This window comes from Somniosus microcephalus, chromosome 9 (genome assembly GCF_052327205.1).
Source record: "Somniosus microcephalus isolate GS21.2 chromosome 9, FLI_Smic_1.0, whole genome shotgun sequence".
Taxonomy (NCBI): Eukaryota; Metazoa; Chordata; class Chondrichthyes; order Squaliformes; family Somniosidae; genus Somniosus; species Somniosus microcephalus.
In genome coordinates, this window is record NC_140995.1 from 6,998,624 (window position 1) to 7,021,617 (window position 22,994).

A 22,994-nucleotide genomic window follows, 5' to 3' on the forward strand; every position below is an offset into this window, starting at 1 on the left:
CGGCGCTCCCTCAGTACTGTCCCTCCGACAGTGCGGCGCTCCCTCAGTGCTGCCCCTCAGTACTGTCCCTCCGACAGTGCGGCGCTCCCTCAGTACTGCCCCTCCCACAGTGCGGCGCTCCCTCAGTACTGCCCCTCCGACAGTGCGGCGCTCCCTCAGTACTGCCCCTCCGACAGTGCGGCGCTCCCTCAGTACTGCCCCTCCGACAGTGCGGCGCTCCCTCAGTACTGCCCCTCCGACAGTGCGGCGCTCCCTCAGTACTGCCCCTCCGACAGTGCAGCACTCCCTCAGTACTGCCCCTCCGACAGTGCAGCACTCCCTCAGTACTGCCCCTCCCACAGTGCAGCGCTCCCTCAGTACTGCCCCTCCGACAGTGCGGCGCTCCCTCAGTACTGCCCCTCCGACACACAGTTACTGTACCTATCACTGAAGGCCTCGACATATTCTGACTGGATAAGTTGTTGGTCTTCATTGCGTTTTGCTGCCTGGAATCTCTGTTGTTATGAGTTACAGAAACCATTGTAACAGCTCGAGCAAGAGCCTGATCTATTGGTGCACCTGCAATCACAAACAAATCTGCTCATGGTCGATGTTGTTTAGCCGACAGGAATATAAGGAGGCATTGTATTCCTAATTTAATAGCTTTCATATGTTTGTAAATTAGTAAACATGAAGTAGACAATAAAATGTTAATACTCAATCAGCTAATCAGGAAGCGGTTTTCAGGTAAACAGTGTGCTAAGGTACACAGACTCTCCTTTACACGCACACTGCCTCTCTGCCCCTGGGAAGGTTGCCACCAGGATCTGGGAGGTTTTCCCTTCCCCTTTCCCTTGGGGATCCAGGATGAAAACACTGACCTTCCACTTTTCCACCAGTACCAATAAAACACCCACTAACCATCCACCGTACCAACAATACCCTGTCCAGACACACACTACGGGCTGAATTTTGCCGGCGCGCAGAGGGTGGGTTCAGCGGCGGGTCCGCTGTCAAAATCCAAATGACCGACAGCGGGGCGGTATCCCGCTCTGAACCCGCCTCCTTGTGAGTTTCCCTAGTGCCGGCTCTGCCTGCGCTTTGCAGATACGGCACCAAGCCGCGGGTCATTCAATTGTGCTCGTTGAGAGGGTGTTTAAACCAATTTACTCACCATTTTAGCAGGCGCAAAGTATTTCCCCAAGTTTTCCACGAGGTTCCCGTTGATCGAGGATCACGCCAGGTAAGTATGTCGGGTTCTGAACAACTCTCCATTTCTTTCAATAGGTGACAGCTGCAAATGTGGTTTAAAACCTGCCATTTTACAGCTGGTCACTTTCCACTCTCAGAAGCTTCAGGCTTGAGCATTTGGAACAGATTTTTAAGCTTTATGCATTTGGGAAGTGTTTGCTGTAAACTCTCTATTCACTGTCACCTCCTGGTAACATCATATCTAACCCTTGATAGATTGGTTCTGTCATCTGAACTTCACCTGCTGTATGAATCATCAGAATGGGCACCATTTATGCTCGGTCACCTTAGTCCTCCGAATCTGATGACGATCAGCCACAGCAGCAGAACCAGCCACACCAGCAGCAACAAGAGCGCCAACCTTCTGCTCAACCACCTGATGCTGCACAGGACAGAGGGCATCAGCGCAGGGCTGCACGGCGCCGGAGGCCATACCCCCAACACAGGGTATACAGGCAGAGGATGAGCTTCCTCAACATGACGGAGCACCAGTGCCAAAGGAGGCTCAGGCTATCGCAGCAGGTCGTTGCCGACATTTGTGCTTCACTGGAGCAAGACCTGCAGCCCAGAGGAAGGGGTGGACACTCCTTACCAGTGGCTGTCAAACTCACCCTTGCTTCTTCGCCTCAAGCTCCTTCCCGGTATCTGCAGCAGATCTTTGCAGCAATTTGCAGTCGGCCGCACACAGATACATCGCACAGGTAACCGATACCCTCTTTAACAAGTCCGCAAATTATATCCATTTTGCCACTGATGAAGCCACTGTCAATGAGCGTGCGCTCGGCTTTGTCGCTCTAGCTGGCTTCCCACGGGTGCAGGGCATCATCGACTGCACACGTGGCCATCAGGGCACCCCATCACACCCTGGTAGCATTTGTTAACCACAAGGGCTTCCACTCCCTCAACATTCAGCTGGTCTGCAACCATAGCAAGATTATCATCCATGTGTGCGCCAAGTTTCCTGGCAGCTGCCATGACACGTACATCCTGCACCAGTCCACCCTCCCTCAGCTCATCGCACCACCAGTCTTGGCGGCTGGCTGCTTGGAGACAAGGGCTATCCCCTGAAGACGTGGCTCATGACATCTTTGAGGCCAACAAATGGGCCTGAGGGACATTATAATCAAAGCCACATCTCCACGAGAAATGTCATCGAGCAGACAATAGACTTCTTCAAAATGCGCTTCAGATGCCGCGACAGATCTGGAGAAGCCCTTCAATACGCACCAGCTAGGGTCTCGCGAATAGTCGTCATCTGCTGCGCCCTGCACAACATAGCGCAGCAACGAGGATTAGTACTGAGCGCAGAGCTTCATCGGAGGACGAGGAGGGTGAGGATGAGGATGCTCACCATGAGGTTGGTTACGAGGGTGAGGAACACCTGGAAGAGCCGGCGGTCCCATTGCAACCAGTACGCGAGCACGTTGCTGCCTGTCACGCCAGGGATACCCTTATCAATGGCAGATTTCAATAACTTGATGCAGCTCATACATGTGGCTGCCACCCACGTACGCAGGTTTGCATCACCCAACACCAACACCATGCAGCAGTCAAACAATGATTCGTCCCTTGCTTCGACTCTCACCACCATTGCTGGGTGTGAAATGAGCCCTGACCCTTCACTCGGCCACTTCCATTTCATCACAATAATTTGCCAACGACCTCCAAGTGTGACAATTAGATGATTTATTAACAGCACTTCATAGAATACTAACATGACATTGATAAAGAAAGACAGACCCGAGTGACAACCCCTTGTGACTATTTATGTGGGATTTTCCTTTTCCGGGTGCTTCTACGTTGTGCTACCCCTGCAGCCTCAGCAGAGCTGGAGACAGCCTCTTCACCTCCGTGCTGCGCCTGCTTAGACGCTTTTGGCGGTTGTCCTCTGGTTTTGGAGCCACTGATGGCTCCACCAAAGTCTGCTCCTCCTGCGGCTGTGCATGTGCAGACTCGGCCATCACTGTCCGGGGAGGCATCTGGGGCTCTGACCGAGGGGTTGGCAAGGGGGTGGAAGTCAGAGTGCTTGGAGCGGAGCTCCCACTTCCATGTCCCCTCCCACCATCATCCCTCTCTCATGGACCACCCGCACTTCCCTGCTAGCAAGTAGCTGGAGAGTACCTTGCTGCACTGCAGTGGGGCCATGAGGGCCCACCTCTGTACTGACATCCCTCCTACAAAGGACGTCTATGAGCCTCTGGCTTCTCTCCTCCATAGATGCCCATCTCTCCTCCATTTTTCCCCATCTCTCCTCCATAGATGAGCATCTATTTTGAAGAGAAACCATGTTCTCATGCGACTGGTGCCGTGTCTCCTCCATGCAGGTGGCCATCCTATCCATGGAGGAAGCTAGAGTTGCCAGTGAGTGCGCCACGGTGTTACTCATGCTGGAGATGGACTCCTCCATTCTCTGCACACTCGCAGTCACAAAACCAGTCAGAGCCTCCTGCACTTGTTCCTGCAGCTCCAGGATCGCCTTCTTCCTGGATGGCCCCCCGAGGCTCAGCGTCTACATGCAGCCGAGCAGAGCTAGGAGACTCCTGCGCCATCCGACGAGGAGTCTCCACTGCTGTCAATGTCTCCACCATCTGCTGCTGCTCAGTTGTGATCTGTGAGACACCAGGTGACGACACTACTCTATCTCGCGACATACCCACCGAGGTGTGCGGCTCTGCGCTGGTGATGGGTTGCGTTGTCTGAGGTGACGCTGCACCCTCAGAGGCAGGAGGCTCCTCTGAGGAGTCTTCTTGCTGTTGCTCCTGGACATTGGGGGGGGGGGGGCTCTTGATGGACCTGTGGGAGAGTAAAGACATCAGTTAGAGACACAGGATGTCTACTGCAGACACATACCATTATCCACATGATGTGCATTTATCTTGTCTTGACATCACACCCTATATGAGGTAATGATGAAAGGCATGCAATTGTATGGAAATTCATTCTGTCACCAGCATCTTCTACTGAGCCCCTCTCTCCGTCCCCCACTTCCGTAACGTCCACCACTCCAGCAATCTCCAGTGCTGCCTCCTCTGCACTCGTCAGATATGACATGGCTTGTGGAGGCCCTCCTCCCGTTCTCTCCCTCTCATTGTGCGCTATCTTTTCCTGCAAGGAGGTAAAGAAGAGAAGGTTCAGTGAGAGTGATGGTATGAGTGTAAGGAATGGAATGGCAGAGAGCTTTACACTGACAATTTGATGGAGTGGGTTGGCAATACCAAGTTGCCTCCTTTTGTGTTGTTATTTGTTGTCATTGCATAATGATGAGGCTCAGTGTGAGGGTTGCATAGTAAGATGGTAACCTGATAATGTAGATGGAGTTAGAGGGATGGATGACGGTACAAGGGATGTTGGGCTGTGTAGCGTTGTGCAGGAGTAGGGGTGGCAATGTAGAGTGGTGCGAATGTGATGGGACGCACAGCAGCATCAAGGTCATTGTGGCTTAATACTCACTTTTCCTGATCTTACCAGATCATTGAACCTCCTGCGGCACCGCACCCAGGTGCGAACCATCACTGACAGCCCCGTGACCTCCTGCGATATCTGCAGCCACGCTGCCTGTGTCTGCTGGGGAGGGAGGCCTCTTCCTGCCGTCCTCAGGGAAGAGAACTTCCCTACGTGCTCTCACTCCCTCCACAAGATGGAGGGACTCACCTGTGAAGCGAGGAGCTGCTCGTTGGCGCTGCCAGCTCAGAGTGCAGAGACTCAAAACACTGACAGCACTGAGTGCTATCAATTTGCAACTGACAGTAACTGGGGCCATGGCCCCTATAAATAAACCGGCAATAATCGCGTCATCCGGTAACGTCACCAGACCCGCACCCTTTAATGGGGCCGGGGAACGCGCAGGGCGGGCCTAACCAGGCCCATTAGGGCAAGATTCGATTTATCAATGGGATCCACGCAAGAGAGGGGTCGCCCCCCTGCCCCCTCCCGCCAACCTCACCCGCCTTGAAGCCGAGGAAGGTGAAATCGCGGCCTAGCTCTCCACTATACTGCCACCACTTCTCTACCACAGAAGAGCTTCCAAAGTAGTTCATCCTAACAATGCATTCAATATAAAAAATACTTTTTATCCAAACACAATTCTTTATAATAGGGCAGACTGCATGGCAATGTCTAATTAAAAATGCAACATAAAAATAGCACCAAAAACCTTCCAATCTAATATAATCAATACATTAATCACAAAAATGCCACATAATAATATCCTAACAAATAGATTATCATAATAATAAATCCACCCAACAAATAGTATTGTCTTACAATTCCAAAAATCTGCAGAATCAGCAATATCCAGTCTACCCAAATCCCCTTATCTTGGCTGCTGCTGTTCTCTAGCTCTACCCGTTGATCAATCTTGCCTCTCGAATCAGCTTACAAAATTATAAAGCAAACTGCACAGACTCCAAACATCATGAATGTTTTTCTGCGCTCTGCCCTAATTAATCCCTGAAACACAAATCACAGCTTTAAAAGTACAAAAAATGCAAAATACTGCAAACTGAAAATCCTGTGGTAACCCGAGTATAAACATCAATCACTGGACTCAATGCCATCTTCTTCTTCTTAGGCAGTCCCTCGGAACCGAGGATGACTTGCTTCCACATTAAAAATGAGTTCGCAGGTGACTGATGAGTCCAATGCGGGACCTACAGTCTCTGTCACAGGTGGGGCAGACGGTGGTTGAAGGGGTGGGTGGGTGGGGTGCTTGGGTTGACGTGCGCTCCTTGCGCTACCTGCGCGTGGCTTCCGCAAAGAGACTCGAGGTGTTCGGCGTCTTCCCGGATGCTTCTCCTCCACTTTGAGCGGTCTTGGGCCAGGGATTCCCAGGTGTCGGTGGGGATGTTGCACTTTTTCAAGGAAGCTTTTGAGGGTGTCCTTGAAGTGTGGGACTCGACACCATACCGTGACACTGGGATAGTTGGACGAGTTTGCGCTCTTAGTGTGGAGCTCAGCCGCAGGTCATGTGTCTCAGGAATTTGGGCAGAAAATTGGGGACGGAGGGTGCCTCGATTACTGGCAGGTGAGTCTCCACATCAAGAGTGTGGATACATAAAATCACCCCTAATTGCTTCACTTCTGCTATTCAGACAAGTCTAGTTATTTTATAAATAGCAGAATCAGTCGAGGCTCCCCACGGGGTGAAATTCAATTCTGGCAGAGGCACAAACGAGACAGTAGCCGATAGACCACCCGTAATACCCCCCCCCACACCCCCACTCCGTCCCCCACACCCCCACTCCCCCCCCCCAACTCCTCCCCCCCCCACTCCTCCCCCCCCCACCACTCCTCCCCACCCCACCCAACTCCTCCCCCCCCACTCCTCTCCCCCCCCACCCCACTCCACCCTCCCCCACACTCCACCCCCCCCTCCACCCCACACTCCCACCCTCCCCCCCCACTCCTCCCCCCCCACTCCACCCTCCCCCCCTACTCCACCCTCCCCCCCTCCACCCCACACCCCCACCCGCCCCCCCTCCCCACTCCACCCCCCCACTCCAGCCCCCCCACCCCCTCCACCCCACACTCCACACCCCCCCCCCCCTCCGCCCCACACTCCCACCACCCTCCCCACTCCAGCCCCCCCACCCACAATATTCCTTTCCATTGACTTCAATAGAAAGGTAACTCAGGCAGGTTGCATAGAGGCCGGCTGATCCAACACTGCCTCCTCTGCCCCTGCCAAAGTTACATTTCACCACCCCAGTCTCCTCTATTTGTGCTTATAGATTTTTAAGATTTAAATTAGCAGTATGGGGACCTATTGAAAAGAACACTGATAAAAAGGTAAGAGACAGTTAGGAGAACCTGCTTGCTGAAATCCAGTTGATGCATTCGGATTAGTTCCAGCAATGCTTTCGGCCGATGCTGCTGCAGTGGATGAGGCTGGACTCTCCGGTGGTTGTGAGGGAATGCTGGAGGTGGAACTCGAGGCTGACTGCTGTGTCCTACCCTCTGTTAAAATAAAAGTGAGTTTAAGCTTACAGCGTAATTAATACTTAACATTAGGCGATAGTAACGAATAGCTGGCAGCCCTTGGTTTCTGGAGCCCTTTGGACACAGGCAACGTCGTCGTAAGTGACATGAATCAGTCATTCATGAAAGAAAGACTTATGAAATGATACTGAGCGGCCTGCGGGTGGCACTGTCCAGGGGGAGTATAAATACTCGGGCACAGGCCCAGCTTGCGCAGGACATTCTTAACAGGAACTAGTGAAGGACACAACTAGACCTCCATGTTGTAAAACAGTTGATTAAAGCTTTAACGCTTAGACCAAGTGCCTAGTACTTTTCTTATGTCAGTAAGTCTGTCCCTTTTCTTCGCAGCAAATCTCTGTGTAAAGCGGTTCTTTGAGTATCGAGGTTTTAACCCATTCCTTATCAACAGTTCGTTTAGCCAGTGTCCATATATGGTCTTTAATGTAGCCAAGTGGGAAAATGCAGTGAATATTTAAGTCCACTAGATGGCGCGGTTCATTTTCCCCTTTAGAATTTGAAAAAAGGAGAAAAGGGTTATGGGTAAGGCCATGTGATGCCAAAGGAACCTCCCCTTTCTTCACAGCCTCCATTTTCTAGATCCAGCGTGGGGGGTGTGCTCTGAGGAGAGTTGGGGTGAATATGACTTTTGAAATGAACTTAGTCTGCGTAAAGTACAACTAAAACAGCATTTAGTGCAGCCAGACATAGTTTTAAAGTGATATTGTTTCCCAAATCACTCGATATCACGGGGATGCTTGTAGATTGTCCCACCATGTGCTGGTGTTAACCTTTGTTAAAATTGTTGTTGAGTCCTTGGGGCTACGTTTCGAACGAGTTTAATACTTTCTGTTTGCTTGTAAGAGGTGACAAGTGATAACGGGACATACGAATGTATGGTATGATATGTTTTGTTTTGTATAATGATTGTTAGTTAATTAACTGCCTTCACCTGTGGTTTGCCTCATGTTCTGTTTTGCAGCAAGCCACTGCCGTATTTTGTCGACTGTGTTTTATGTATTTACAATTTCATCCTAAACCTAGACCCAAGTTATTAATACAGAATAAAAAAACCCCAAAAACGAAAGTTCGTGTCCTGTGCTGCTCCATTTCGCCAGGCTACACATTTTGGTACCAGGAGTGGGGTCTGTTAGCTTGGAGTTTCTCAGGTTTGGGAAAGTTACATAAAATACGGCAGTGGGGGAAGAGCGGTGTGGTGCCAAGTGGACCTGGAGACGGACGGAGAGTGCTGCCTGGGGTTGCTAAGGAGGACCAGACCAGACAGACGGGATCCAGAGGGCGCCAGGACCAATCTGGGAGAGGACCCATCAAGGCACCGAGGAGGGACACCATTGGAGAAGAATCGTCACAGCGGCCATCCCATTCAGTGACTGTCAGGGACTTGTGAACTGAGTCAAAATGTTAGACCCTCCTGAGGAGGCGGGTGGAGCTCACAATTCGGATGGTGAGGACAATACCTCGAGTGTGGGTGAGGGCAACCAGATAGATCAACTCAAGGCACAGATTTCAGAGTTGAAAAAAAACCATGACCAAGCAATGGCAATTATTGCCACTCTAGGTAATGGGGCAACCAAGTCATATGTGTATGTACCCAGAGAGCGTCAGATCCAACCATTCAGTGGTGAGGTATCTAAAGATAGTCGTTCAGTTGATGAGTTCATTGAAGAGGTTGAAAGTGTACTACGAGCTAGAGATCAGACTCCTGCAGAGCAGGTAGATTTCATTCGATCTTTGTTGAGGGGGCAGCCCTACAGGAAATTAGGTTACGGTTGGGTGGAGAGTCTAAGCAGCCCAGTGACCTGTTCAGTTACCTAAGGGGGGCTTTCACCGAAAAACGCAGTGAGTCCCAGCTGTTAGAAACTTTCTATGGACGCAAGCAAGAAGAGGGTGAAGGTTTCCAAGAATACTCACATGCACTCTCTCAGATTATTAGAACTTTGGTAAAGCAATCACCTGATGCTGTGCCGGACACAAAACGGGTTGTCAGAAACAGATTTGTTGATGGTGTTAGAGATCCCTCACTCCGGAGAGAGTTGCGCAAGTTTGTACGAGACAACCCCCAGTCTACCCTGTTCGATGTACGTGAGGAAGCTGTCTTATGGTCCTTAGAAGACCAGCCCTGTAGCACTAAAGTTGCAAAGAGCAAGAATGTAGTGTGTGACAGTACGGGGAGGGATCTTCAGTGTTCTGCCATTGGGGTACCAGGCAGCCAGGCTGTCACTTTACAGGATGTTCTTAAAGTGGTGGCGGAACAGGGTAAAGCTATCGGGGAACTAACAGAGGCAGTACGGGGTCTTGCTCTACAGAAGGAAAACACGGGTAATGACAAGGTTGGGAAACCTAGAGCCAAGCCAAAGTTCACTGATGAAGGTCAGCCTATTTGCTTTAAGTGCAACGGGGCGGGGCACATTGCCAAACAGTGTCCTCAGAAGCACGAGGTAGCAAACACATCCACCAATGCTGGCTGGGGTGCAGGAAAACTAACTCCGATTGCCATGAGCCGGGCAATGCGAGGAAAACCTGCAGGCTCTCAGAACAGTACTGGTATTCGTGACAGATTTCTTGACCGTGCAGTAGGTAAATGTCCAGTAGTAGATCTCAAGATTGGGGGGGTTACTGCTAACTGTTTACTGGATACCGGGAGCCAAGTCAGCACTATTACTGAAGTTTTTTTCAGAGAGCACTTACTTGGGAGGGATGAGGATATGCTGCCTACAACCGGGTGGCTTAAGATCACTGCCGCCAACGGGTTGGACATTCCCTACTTGGGCTACCTTGAGTTAGACGTTGAAACTATGGGCATAACCTTACCCGAATGTGGTTTCCTGGTAGTCAAAGAGCATCAGCAGTCACAGCCTGCAGCACCAGGTCTTATTGGTATGAACATCATCAGCCGATGCAGACAACTAGTTCATGCTGAGTTTGACACTACTCTAGGGGGAAAGTTGGATTCAGATTGGAGGGAAGCATTTCAGCAAGTACAACAGTGTAACATCACTCCAAAGTCATCTTCTGTCCGTGTAGCTGGTAGGGGTGCTGTACATGTGCCTGCGTCTTCCATAGCTACAGTCTATGTAAAGGGACTTAAAACTCAGTCAGGTGGCAGCACTAAAATGCTGTTGGAGCCAGGTAACACACCATTGCCAGGTGGCCTGGTAGTTGTCCCCACTCTAGTTGAATCAAAGGGACATTTATTTCCAGTGCAGGTGGTAAATTTCTCTGAGGAGGATGTGTGGTTAAACCCCAGGACCAGGCTTGGTATTCCGACTCAGGCAGAGTGTGTAGACAAGGACTCCTGTGAGGTGCGATTTCAACGCATCTCCACTGACACAGAGGAAGTAACTGTTGGCAGACAAGAAGGACAGATGACAGACAAAGACATTCAGTTGCTTTTGGACAAACTACACATAGGTGGCACACAGGGCCAACAAGCAGAGTTAGGTGCACTTTTAGCCAGGTATTCGGAAGTATTTGCTTTTAAGGATGAGGACCTAGGCTACACTGATAAAGTTGAGCATGAGATTAACTTGGTAGATGACGCACCAGTTACAGAGCCATACCATCGTATCCCACCTACACTGTACAAAGAGGTGAGGGACCACATCACTAAGCTTTTAAGAAAGCGTGTCATCCAGGAGAGCAATAGTTCATACGCTTCACCCATAGTGGTAGTTCGTAAGACTGATGGAGACATACGACTATGTGTTGACTTTAGGAAACTAAACTCAAAAACCAGACGTGACGCATTTCCTTTGCCCCGCATTGACGAGAGTTTTGATGCCCTTCATGGTGCAAAGTTCTTCTCGACCATTGATCTTGCAAGTGGGTACCACCAGGTTGCTATTCGTGAAAGTGACAGGCCTAAGACTGCTTTTACAACTCCTTTTGGCCTTTTTGAGTACCTCAGAATGCCTTTTGGTGTCTGTAATGGACCTGCGACTTTTCAACGACTTATGCAAGCGACTATGAGCGACTTAGTGTTCCACATCCTATTAGTGTATTTAGATGACATCCTTGTGTTCTCTCAGACCTTCCCGGACCATTTAGAGAGGCTTGAGGCAGCTCTAAGACGACTGAAAGAGACAGGTTTGAAAGTAAAGCTTGAAAAGTGTCACTTCCTGCAGCAGGGAGTCAGGTTCCTTGGGCATCAAATTTCAGGGGAGGGTATAGGGACAGATCCAGAGAAAATTGCCGCCGTAAAGAAGTGGCCGGTCCCCAGTACAGTCAAAGATCTGAGGTCATTTCTTGGTTTCTGTAGTTATTACAGGAGGTTCATTGAGGATTTTTCTAAACGAGCTGGCCCTCTCCATGACGTAGTCAATGCATGCCTTAGGGAAGACAGCCCAGCAAAAGCAAAACGGTTGTTTGAAGGTTCATGGACAGCGGCGTGCCAAGCTGCTTTCGAACAGCTGAAAGAAAAGCTGATCAGTGCTCCAGTGTTAGGTTACGCAGATTTCACTCAGCCTTTTATTGTAGAGACGGATGCCAGTAACCTAGGATTAGGTGCCATCCTCCACCAGCAGCAGGGAGATAGGAAGAGAGTGATAGCATATGCCAGTAGGAGGCTCCGTAATGCTGAAAGAAATGACAGAAACTACAGTATGAAACTAGAGCTCCTCGCCCTCAAATGGGCTGTTTCAGAGAAATTTCGAGGTTACCTTCTAGGTTCCAAGTTCACTGTCATAACAGATAACAACCCCCTGTGTCACCTTTCTACAGCTAAGTTAGGTGCTGTTGAGCAAAGATGGGTGGCTCAGTTAGCTGTTTTTGACTTTGACGTCAAGTACCGCCCAGGCCGCTGTAATGCAGCAGCAGATGCCCTCTCTAGGCAGCCGTTAGCAGGGGAGCCCGAGTCAGACAGTGGGGATGCGGACTATGATGGTTGTGTGGCCATATGTAATGTCACTCACAAGGGAACAGCTCTAGGACCAGACTTAGGGACAGCAGGAGTCAAGTGCTGTAAAGTCAGACAGATCCGTGTTTCGGACGCAGAAGAAAGTACTGAGCGTAGTGAGTTGCAGGGTAACACACCAACACTTCCCGGTTACTCTAAAGAGGAACTACGTAAGTTTCAGGACACAGACCCCACCCTCAGCGTGTTTAGGAAGTTTTGGGGTGAGCAGCGAAGGCCAACTTACAAGGAGAGGTCGCAGTTATCCAAGCTAGTATTATCCACGTTAAAGCAGTGGCCCCGTATTTGTGAGCAAGATGGTTTGTTGTACCGTGTAATCGAGGATGTCCATGTTGGTGAGTGTCACCAGCTACTACTGCCCTCTTGTTTGAAAGAAGTCGTGCTTGAAGGTGTGCATGATCGTATGGGCCATCAGGGAATAGAGCGCACACAGAACCTTTTGAGACAGAGATGTTTTTGGGTTGGGATGTATGGGGATGTGGAACAGTGGGTCAAGAAATGCGAGAGGTGTGTTTTGACAAAAATGCCCCACCCCAAGATACATGCCCCTATGAAATCATTTCTAGCCTCCCGGCCCCTTGAAGTAGTTGCTGTAGATTTCACCATGCTGGAACCGGCCTCCGATGGTCGTGAGAATGTGTTAGTGGTGACCGATGTTTTCACTAAATTCACACAAGCCTTCCCTACTCGGGACCAAAAGGCTGATACCACGGCAAAAGTCCTTCTCAAAGAGTGGTTCATGAAGTATGGGGTCCCAGAAAGATTGCATTCAGACAGAGGTCGAAATTTTGAGAGTGAAATCATTGCCGAGCTGTGTAAGCTTTATGGTGTAAAGAAAACCCGCACTACCCCACACCACCCAGAAGGAAATGCTCAATGTGAGAGATTCAACAGATCTTTACATGATCTTTTGCGTACACTGCCTCCAGAAAAGAAGCGCCGCTGGCCTGAGCACTTATCTGAGTTGGTGTATGCCTACAATGTAACACCCCATGCTACGACTGGCTACTCACCGTACTATCTGCTTTTCGGGGTTCATCCACACCTTCCTGTAGATGCTTTATTAGGTCAGGAGCAAGTGTTAGACAAGAAACATGAGTGGTTGGTTGTCCACCAAGAGCGTTTGAAGGAGGCACATGCAAGGGCAAGAGAGTACACTGAAAAGAAATCAGCTCAAAGAATTGAACTTAACAAAGACAAAGTGTACTGTCCAACCATTGAGGTGGGTCAGTTGGTATACTTACGACACAGGCCTTTGGGTAGGAACAAAATTCAGGATGCGTGGGGTCCTACTGTGTACAGAGTGGTGGAGGTACAGGGTACTACACATGCAGTTGAGCCTGTAGAGGGCGGTCCTTTAAAAAGGGTCCATAGAGTTAATCTTAGGCCATGTGTTACCCCTGTCCCTGAGCCTAGGCAGACGAGAACCAAGTCCCCTGTCACCGTACCCCCTGTCACTCTTTTGACAGAATCGTTGCCAGAGCCCTCTGATACTGAGTTTGTTGTGGTAGAGGAAGTCACCTATCCGGAGTTAACTCAGGAGGAAAAAGTAAACAATGATCCTGTTGGTAACGCCCAAGATGTACAGGAATCAGAGGCTGTTTCTGAGCCAGAGCATTCAGATCCTTCTGAGTGTGGGACTGAGGTTGAGGTACCCATTCCGGCTCCTCGCAGAACTAAAAGAGCCAATGCTGGGGTAAACCCTAACCCATACCATTTGCCTCAGTCAGCCTGTAATGCAGTCTCACTCAGTCCTGAGGTGTTCTCTCATGTTTTATCGAGTCTGGGTACTGCATTTTTTCGAGAAGCTGTAAAAGAAGTGAAAAACGGGTGCTAAGTCACCGAGGACGTTGACTTTAAAGCAGGGGAGAATGTAGCCAAGTGGGAAAATGCAGTGAATATTTAAGTCCACTAGATGGCGTGGTTCATTTTCCCCTTTAGAATTTGAAAAAAGGAGAAAAGGGTTATGGGTAAGGCCATGTGATGCCAAAGGAACCTCCCCTTTCTTCACAGCCTCCATTTTCTAGATCCAGCGTGGGGGGTGTGCTCTGAGGAGAGTTGGGGTGAATATGACTTTTGAAATGAACTTAGTCTGCGTAAAGTACAACTAAAACAGCATTTAGTGCAGCCAGACATAGTTTTAAAGTGATATTGTTTCCCAAATCACTCGATATCACGGGGATGCTTGTAGATTGTCCCACCATGTGCTGGTGTTAACCTTTGTTAAAATTGTTGTTGAGTCCTTGGGGCTACGTTTCGAACGAGTTTAATACTTTCTGTTTGCTTGTAAGAGGTGACAAGTGATAACGGGACATACGAATGTATGGTATGATATGTTTTGTTTTGTATAATGATTGTTAGTTAATTAACTGCCTTCACCTGTGGTTTGCCTCATGTTCTGTTTTGCAGCAAGCCACTGCCGTATTTTGTCGACTGTGTTTTATGTATTTACAATTTCATCCTAAACCTAGACCCAAGTTATTAATACAGAATAAAAAAACCCCAAAAACGAAAGTTCGTGTCCTGTGCTGCTCCATTTCGCCAGGCTACATTAAAAAAAAAAATCACCTTTTTTAATTGGTTCTAATGGTCAAAAATACCATTATCACTCAGGTTAAGGTGAGTAACCTGGCCACTCCTTTTCCAGTACATTTCCATTAACCCTGTTCCGCGGTCGTGTTATCTTGTTTATAGCTTTTCAGCCCATTGGAATTTACTTTATCTCTCTCATTTCTAGCTTCAAGTGGTACAAGGCCTTTCTCTACACCAAGGGCCCAGATCATTTCAGCGCTGTTTCACTAGTCTTGATGAATCCAGACTATCTCACTTTAATCTACCAGATAAATACCGTAACTTCCATGATCTCTCTCATTTTATTGGAATTTATACGAATTATCCTTTAAATATTGTTGCAATTAGTTTTGTTAAGCGAGTTCCAAGTTCAATTCAGCATTAGAATATGTTTTTCTTAGCAATTTAATGATTTGACCTTCACTCGCAGTCTGTGGCTGTTTGTTATTAAAACTTAGTGAAAACTGCTTTTGACCGTGCAGCTTGTGGTAAACCACTTTTATCGTTCACTATCGTTACACTATGTTTATATCGTTACACTATGGTTATCACTGTTTACACTGTTGTATCACTACACAAGGTCACCTCTTGTCACGCTGTTATACCTGGGCTGACCACAGCTGACTCCGCCCATGGCTCCGCCTGCTTGCCCAGGTATAAAGGTGGTCGACTGGCTGGTATTCCTCCTTGTTGGACCCGATCACCCACGAGGGTGGGCTCTGTTATTTAGCCAATAAAAACCTATAGTTACTATCTTAACTCATCGCTTTTCATTGAATGAATTGATAGGTATATCAATTTTATTGGCTAAATTTTGAAATGAGTGGATCGGAGCAGCCAAACGACCAGCCAAACGGCCAGCTACAACAGCCACAGCAGCTGGCCTGGCTGCGAGCCCTCCGACCGCCGTACCTGGATCTAAACCCACAGGCAGCGAACTCAGCCCTCAGCTTCGAACACTGGCTGAGCTGTTTCGAATCCTACCTGGGAGAATCCGGCGTGCCTCCGGGATCCAAACTAAGAGTTCTGACCGCCCAGGTGAGCCCTAAAGTATCTGCATTCATCCGGGACCTTGCTACATACGAGGACGCCCTCAACCTGCTGAAAGAGCAGTACCGGAGCCCGGTAAATTCTATGTATGCCAGACATCTCCTAAGATCCCGCTCGCAACAGCCAGGAGAGTCTGTAGATGAATTTTTACGGGCGCTACAAACACTCGGCAGGGACTGTGACTTTAAAGCTGTAACGGCTGCAGAAAATACGGAAGGGAATATCTGCGATGCCTTCGTGAAAGGCCTTCGGTCCGACTACTCACGGCAAAGACTGCTCGAATCAAAGGACCTCGACCTGAATACAACTGCAGCCCTCGCTCGCTCTCTGGAAGTGGCCCATCGGGACCTCGAGGCGTACTCCAGGTACTGTGCTGCGCGACCCTGGGACTCGGGCCCGACCCCGGCCGCAATACCCCTCGCACCGCCGCCTCTGGGACCTACCTCAGCGTCGGCGTTCCAGAACCGATCGGGACCGCCACCCCCGGTACCGGCTGCGACATCGGAGCCCCGCGATCGGGCCGCCGGCTGCTTCTTCTGTGGCCAGGCGAAACACCCGAGGACGCGCTGCCCTGCAAGAAACGCGACTTGCCCCGACTGCCACAAGAAAGGCCACTTCGCGAAGGCCTGCAGGGGGAGAGCCACAGACGCCAGCAGTGCCTCATGCGAGTTGTGGGGGCGGCCATCTTTCATCAAGGCCACAGATGCCAGTATCCCCTCGTGAGTCGTGGGGCGGCCATCTTTGATCAAGGCCACCGACGCCAGCAGTGCCTCATGTGAGTTGTGGGGGCGGCCATCTTCTCCGCCATTTTATTCAACGTCGTGGGCGCCGCCATTTTGTCCACCACACTTGACCGCCACCTTGTCTCCAGACCCGACCACCGCCTCACCCGCAGACTACAGCAGCTCGCTCAGCCATACACTAGCCTCCGTCACACTGGACCAAGCTCGCCCGCATCACCTGTCCAAGTCCATGATGGACATCAAAGTAAACGGCCATGCCACGACCTGCCTGTTCGACAGCGGAAGCACGGAGAGTTTCATCCATCCAGACACGGTGAGCCACTACTCCCTCACTGTCCGGCCAACGCGCAACCGGATCTCGATGGCGTCAAGGTCCCATTCTACAGACATCAGCGGCTACTGTGTTGTGACCCTGTTGGTTAGGGGCACGGAGTATAAAAATTTTAAACTCCTCGTCCTGCCCCAGCTCTGCGCTGCCGTCCTACTAGGGCTGGACTTCCAATCCCACCTTCAAAGCGTCACTTTGGCATACGGTGGACCCCTCCCCCCACTCACAGTCGACAACCAGCAGCCTTTAAACCGCCCACCGCGTACCACCTGCGGCCTATCCACCCTCAAGGTCCCGCCCCCCTCCCTGTTCGCTAACCTCACCCGCGACTGTAAACCCGTCGCCACCAAGAGCAGGCGGTACAGCGCCGGGGACAGAGCTTTTATTAGCTCTGAGGTGCAGCGTCTCCTGAAGGAGGGCATCATCGAGAGGAGCAACAGCCCCTGGCGTGCCCAGGTCGTAGTCGTTAAGACCGGCAATAAAAACCGCCTGGTCATCGACTACAGCCAAACCATAAACCGGTACACCCAGCTAGGCGCATACCCCCTTCCCCGCATATCTGATATGGTCAATCAGATTGCACAGTACCGGGTTTTCTCTACCATTGACCTTAAGTCGGCCTATCACCAACTCCCTATCCACCCTGAGGACCGCCAGTATACCGCCTTCGAGGCGAATGGCCGCCTCTACCACTTCCTTAGGGTTCCCTTCGGTGTCACCAACGGGGTTTCGGTCTTCCAAAGGGAGATGGACCGGATGGTTGACCAGAACGGGCTGCAGGCCACGTTCCCTTATCCAGATAACGTCACCATCTGCGGCCGCGACCAGCAGGACGACGATGTTAATCTGGAGAAATTCCTCCGTACGGCCCAACGGCTGGACCTCACTTACAATAAGGAGAAATGTGTGTTTAACACCTCGCGTCTTGCCATCCTCGGCTGCGTAGTAGAGAACGGAGTCATCGGCCCCGACCCCGAAAGAATGCGCCCCCTCATGGAGCTTCCCCTCCCCCACTGTCCAAAGGCGCTGAAGAGAACCCTGGGGCTCTTCGCCTACTATGCCCAATGGGTGCCGAATTATGCGGACAAAGCAAGACCCCTCATGAAGTCCACCTCCTTCCCCCTGACGGCAGAAGCGTGCGCAGCCTTCTCCCTCATAAAGGGAGACATTGCTAAGGCCACAATGCACGCGGTGGATGAGTCTATCCCTTTCCAAGTGGAGAGCGATGCATCCGACTTCGCCCTAGCTGCAACCCTTAACCAGGCGGGGAGACCTGTGGCCTTCTTCTCAAGGACCCTCCAGGGCCCTGAGATCCGACGCTCTTCGGTCGAGAAGGAGGCCCAGGCGATCATGGAGGCAGTACGACGCTGGAGGCATTACCTGGCAGGCAAACGATTTACCCTCCTCACCGACCAGCGTTCGGTCGCTTTTATGTTTAATAACAAGCTGAGGGGCAAAATCAAGAACGACAAGATCTTGAGGTGGAGAATCGAGCTCTCCACCTATGATTATGATATCTTGTACCGGCCTGGTAAACTGAACGAACCCCCCAGATGCTCTATCACGAAGTACATGCGCCAACGCGCAAATTGATAGACTGCAGACCCTCCACAACGACCTCTGCCACCCCGGGGTCACCAGACTTTACCACTTCATTAAGGCCCGCAACCTGCCCTACTCCATCGAGGAGGTCAGGACCATGACCAGGAACTGCCAAACCTGTGCCGAATGCAAACCACATTTCTTTAGGCCGGACAGAGCAAGCCTGATCAAAGCCACCCACCCCTTCGAGCGCTTGAGCATCGATTTTAAGGGGCCCCTCCTGTCCTCTGACCGTAATGTGTACTTCCTCAACATCATTGATGAGTACTCCCGTTTCCCCTTTGCCCTCCCCTGCCCAGACATGACCAGTACCACGGTCATCAAATGCCTGAACGACCTCTTCGCCTTGTTCGGGTTCCCGAACTATATACATAGCGACCGGGGCTCATCCTTCATGAGCGAGGAACTTGGCCAGTTCCTACTAGCAAGAGGCATTGCTGCAAGCAGGACCACCAGCTACAACCCCCGAGGGAACGGCCAGGTGGAAAGAGAGAACGCGACTGTCTGGAAGGCCGTTCTCTTAGCCTTAAAGTCTAAGGGCCTCCCAACCTCTCACTGGCAGGAAGTCCTCCCGGCAGCGCTGCATTCCATCCGGTCACTGCTTTGCACGACCATTAACGCCACCCCCCATGAACGAATGTTCGTTTTCCCCAGGAAGTCGACTACGGGAACCTCGCTACCAACATGGCTGACTTCTCCGGGGCCCGTCTTGCTGCGAAAGCACGTGAGGGCCCATAAAACGGACCCCCTGGTCGAGAGGGTGGCCCTCCTGCACGCCAACCCCCAGTACGCCTATGTGGCATACCCAGACGGGCGGGAGGACACAGTCTCCTTACGAGACCTTGCACCCTCGGGCACCCCTGAGACACCACCGTTACCCCCCACCACCCCCCCAAATCCAGCCCAGGTAGACAGCATGCCGGAACCCCACGAGCCTTCGCCGACCACGCAGACACCAGCATTAACATCGGATACTGCACCACCACCGCCGCGCCGATCAGAAAGACTTACGAGGCCTCCGGACAGACTGACATACCCGAACTGGTAGTGCACTTCACCCCGCCGGACTCAAATTTAAACAAGGGGTGAATGTGGTAAACCACTTTTATCGTTCACTATCGTTACACTATGTTTATATCGTTATACTATGGTTATCACTGTTTACACTGTTGTATCACTACACAAGGTCACCTCTTGTCACGCTGTTATACCTGGGCTGACCACAGCTGACTCCGCCCATGGCTCCGCCTGCTTGCCCAGGTATAAAGGTGGTCGACTGGCTGGTATTCCTCCTTGTTGGACCCGATCACCCACGAGGGTGGGCTCTGTTATTTAGCCAATAAAAACCTATAGTTACTATCTTAACTCGTCGCTTTTCATTGAATGAATTGATAGGTATATCACAGCTACATTTTGAACAAGTCTTAGTTTTTTTTTTAAGTTACCCAGGAGTAATTATGGGTAATATTATTTGGTCAATGGCTACACTTAGTTATACATATATGATTCTTGTCTACTAAATATCTTTATTCATATAGTATAAACAGCAACAACCTGCATTTATATAGTGGCTTTAATGTAGGAAAAACGTCCCAATGGCACTTCACAGGAGGATAATCCAACAAAAATTGACACCGAGCCAAAGGAGGAGTCATTAGGACAGGTGACTGAAAGCTTGGTCAAAGAGATAGGTCTTAAGGAGCATCTTAAAGGAGGAGAGAGGTGGAGAGCTTTAGGGAGCGAATTCCAGAGCTTAGGGTCTCACCAGCTGAAGGCACGGCCGCCAATGGTGGGGCAAACGAAGTGGGGATGTGCAAGAGGCCAGAATTGGAGGAACGCGGAGATCTTGGAAGGTTGTAGGGCTGGAGCAGGTTACAGAGGCAGGGAGGGGGGGCGAAGCCATGGATATATTTGAACATGAGCTAGGAGAATTTTAAAAATCGAGACATTGGGGCAAAGGGTGGGAGAGGGGGGTCAGCACTTTGTCCCTCGCTTTTTGAAATGTAAAACAGAAGCGTAAAAACATTCTTGATAATGGCAACATTTCAGCACGAGTCCCCAGAATCAACTGAAATCAGTCTTTCCTGAGCACTGATCTGTGCCAACAAAACCTAGGTGGACACTGATGGATTTATTCGTCTCGCTGCACTTATCTATCTTGCTCTGGATAATTTTATGTTTTTAAGAACAAACTTCACATTCCAGCTCTCACCTGTGCCCTTCCAACAGATTAAGGGTCCTTTAGTGAGACTGCCCTGTGAATTCTTGATCAGATAGCACTTCAGGTGCTTTTGTTTCTTGGGCTGGGTGACGAGTTTCAGGTTGATGTGATTGGAAAACTCGGTGAAATAACGAAACCCTTTTTCTCCACAGCCAACACAATTGCCAGAGAAGCCTACAGAAACATGAGGATAAATGCAGTCAACAGGAATGAAGATTTCTCGCACAACCTTAATAAATAAAACTACTCAAGCTCATTTCACACAGGACCCTTGCAACTGGTCAGAGAGGAGACTTTTATCCCCTCAGTCTTGACGGCATTGAGATCCAGGTACCAGAGATGAAAGGACAGTGTGATGATCTACTACTGCAAATGGTCACTATTTGAGTGGTAGATTGATTTAAAAACATTCTTTAAGTCCTAAAGTTCTTCTTGGGCATCAGGTAATATTTGGTGCACTCCATTAAGATTTACAAGTATCAGATTACTGCTGATACAGGAAACTCTCGTTTAAACGGCACCTAAATATCCAGAATTCTCTGCTAACCAGCAAAATTCTCACTCCGAAAACAACACCTCAATAACCGGCAATGTTGCCGAGTCCGAATCCGAGTCCCGCGGTGGCCAAGTTAGTCAGTGGGGGTAGTTCTCCAAACTGACACTACTCGGCTTCTTGGCGCTGTCGGAAGTCGGAACACCTCAATAACAGGAGTCTGACTCTCCCGCGCTGCCGGTAGTCTCTTCTGATCCGCCATTTTACAGGGGTACTGTGTGTCTCCCACGCTGCTGGTAGTCATTGCATTGCATTACCCTTAACTGGCAGTACTGTACTTAATCAAGCATCTTCCACCATCCATTTAACACAACATTCTGTAGGCGAGTACCCAATTACTGTATACTGCACATTTCTTGATTTTTTTTGTTAAAAATAGCCTCGTTAGATAACGCTCTCCCTCATCCGGAGTTTTTGATCAACCGGGAACACGCCGGTCCCGTCAGTGCCGGATACCAAAGCGTTTCCTGTATCTATCTCAGTCATGAAAGTTACAATTGTCCCAGCATCCACAGCCTTTTGGGGGAAGAAAGTTCCAAATTTCTCCAACCTCTTGTGGGAAAAAGTGTTTCCTGATTTCACTCCTGAATGGACTGACTCTAATTTTAAGATCACATACAGATCAGACTGGAGAAAGACGGCAGGTTTTCTTCCGTAAACGGCATTAATGAAGCAGTTGGATTTTTACGACAATCACGAGAGATTTATAATCACATTTACTGATCACTATTTTTTTTATTTTCAGATTTTACAAACTGAATTCAAATTCTCAGACTGCCATGGTGTGATTTCAACTCATGTTCTCTGGATTATTAGTCCAGGCCTCTGGATATCTAATCCAGTAAAATAGCGACTATGCTACCGTACCAGCAGCAGCAGCAGTGGCAACAACATCCTGAAATTTATGTGGCATCTTTGACGTAGAAAAATGCCCCAAAGTGCTGCAAAGAGATGCAATGGAAAAAAAGGACGTGAGCCAAAGGAGGGTGGCACAAAGCTTGGTCAAAGGGGGACATTTTAAGGAGAGTCTTAATGGAGGAGAGAAATGTGGAGAGACGAAGGGCTGTAGTCAAGAGGGCACAGTCCAGGCAGCTAAAGGCACAAGTTCTAACGGTGGGTGCGAGAGCGTCTAGCAGCCGGGACATGGCTAGAGTTGGTATGGATGAGGCTGCTGTCTATAAAAGTAATGCAGAATCAGCCTTTCCGGCACTGCCTCCCGACAGCGCTAATTAGTGAAGATGTGCCGAAAGTGGCAGGGCTAGCCGTCCACCGCAGCAGTGGACTTGGCAGATCCTGCAAATCCACTGGCAGGATAGGCGCATCGACGTCAGTGTTCTCGCTCAGGCCAACATCCCCAGCATCGAAGCTTTGACCACACTCGATCAGCTCCGATGGACGGGTCACATGGTCCACATGCCCGACACGAGACTCCCAAAACAAGCGCTCGACTCAGAGCTCCGACGCGGTAAGAGAGCCCCAGGTGGGCAGAGGAAACGCTTCAAGGACACCCTCAATGCCTCCTTGCAAAAGGGCAACATCCCCATCGACAACTGGGAATCCCTGGCCCAAGACCGCACAAAGTGGAGGAGAAGCATCCGGGAAGGCGACGAACACCTCGAGTCTCTTCGCCGGGAGCAAGCGGAAGCCAAGCGCAGGCAGCGTACGTCAACCCAAGCACCCCACCCAACCGTCCCTTCAACCATCGTCTGCCCCACCTGTGACAGAGACTGTAGGTCCCACATTGGACTCATCAGTCACCTGAGAACTCATTTTTAACGTGGAAGCGA

General features: G+C 50.2%; 1 protein-coding gene across 4 annotated transcripts in view; it reads right to left on the reverse strand.

Annotated features, from left to right (window-relative positions):
• Positions 1 to 22,994, reverse strand: part of greb1 (growth regulating estrogen receptor binding 1) — a 345,678-nt gene that overhangs the window by 132,057 nt on the left and 190,627 nt on the right. For all 4 annotated transcript variants that reach the window (XM_085996301.1, XM_085996302.1, XM_085996298.1 and 1 more), the window contains 3 exons: positions 20,646 to 20,828; positions 7,039 to 7,185; positions 421 to 558 (listed from right to left, as the gene is read on the reverse strand). In XM_085996301.1, the coding sequence (XP_085852427.1) occupies positions 421 to 558; positions 7,039 to 7,185; positions 20,646 to 20,828 (468 nt within the window). The remainder of the gene's footprint in view (positions 1 to 420; positions 559 to 7,038; positions 7,186 to 20,645; positions 20,829 to 22,994) is intronic.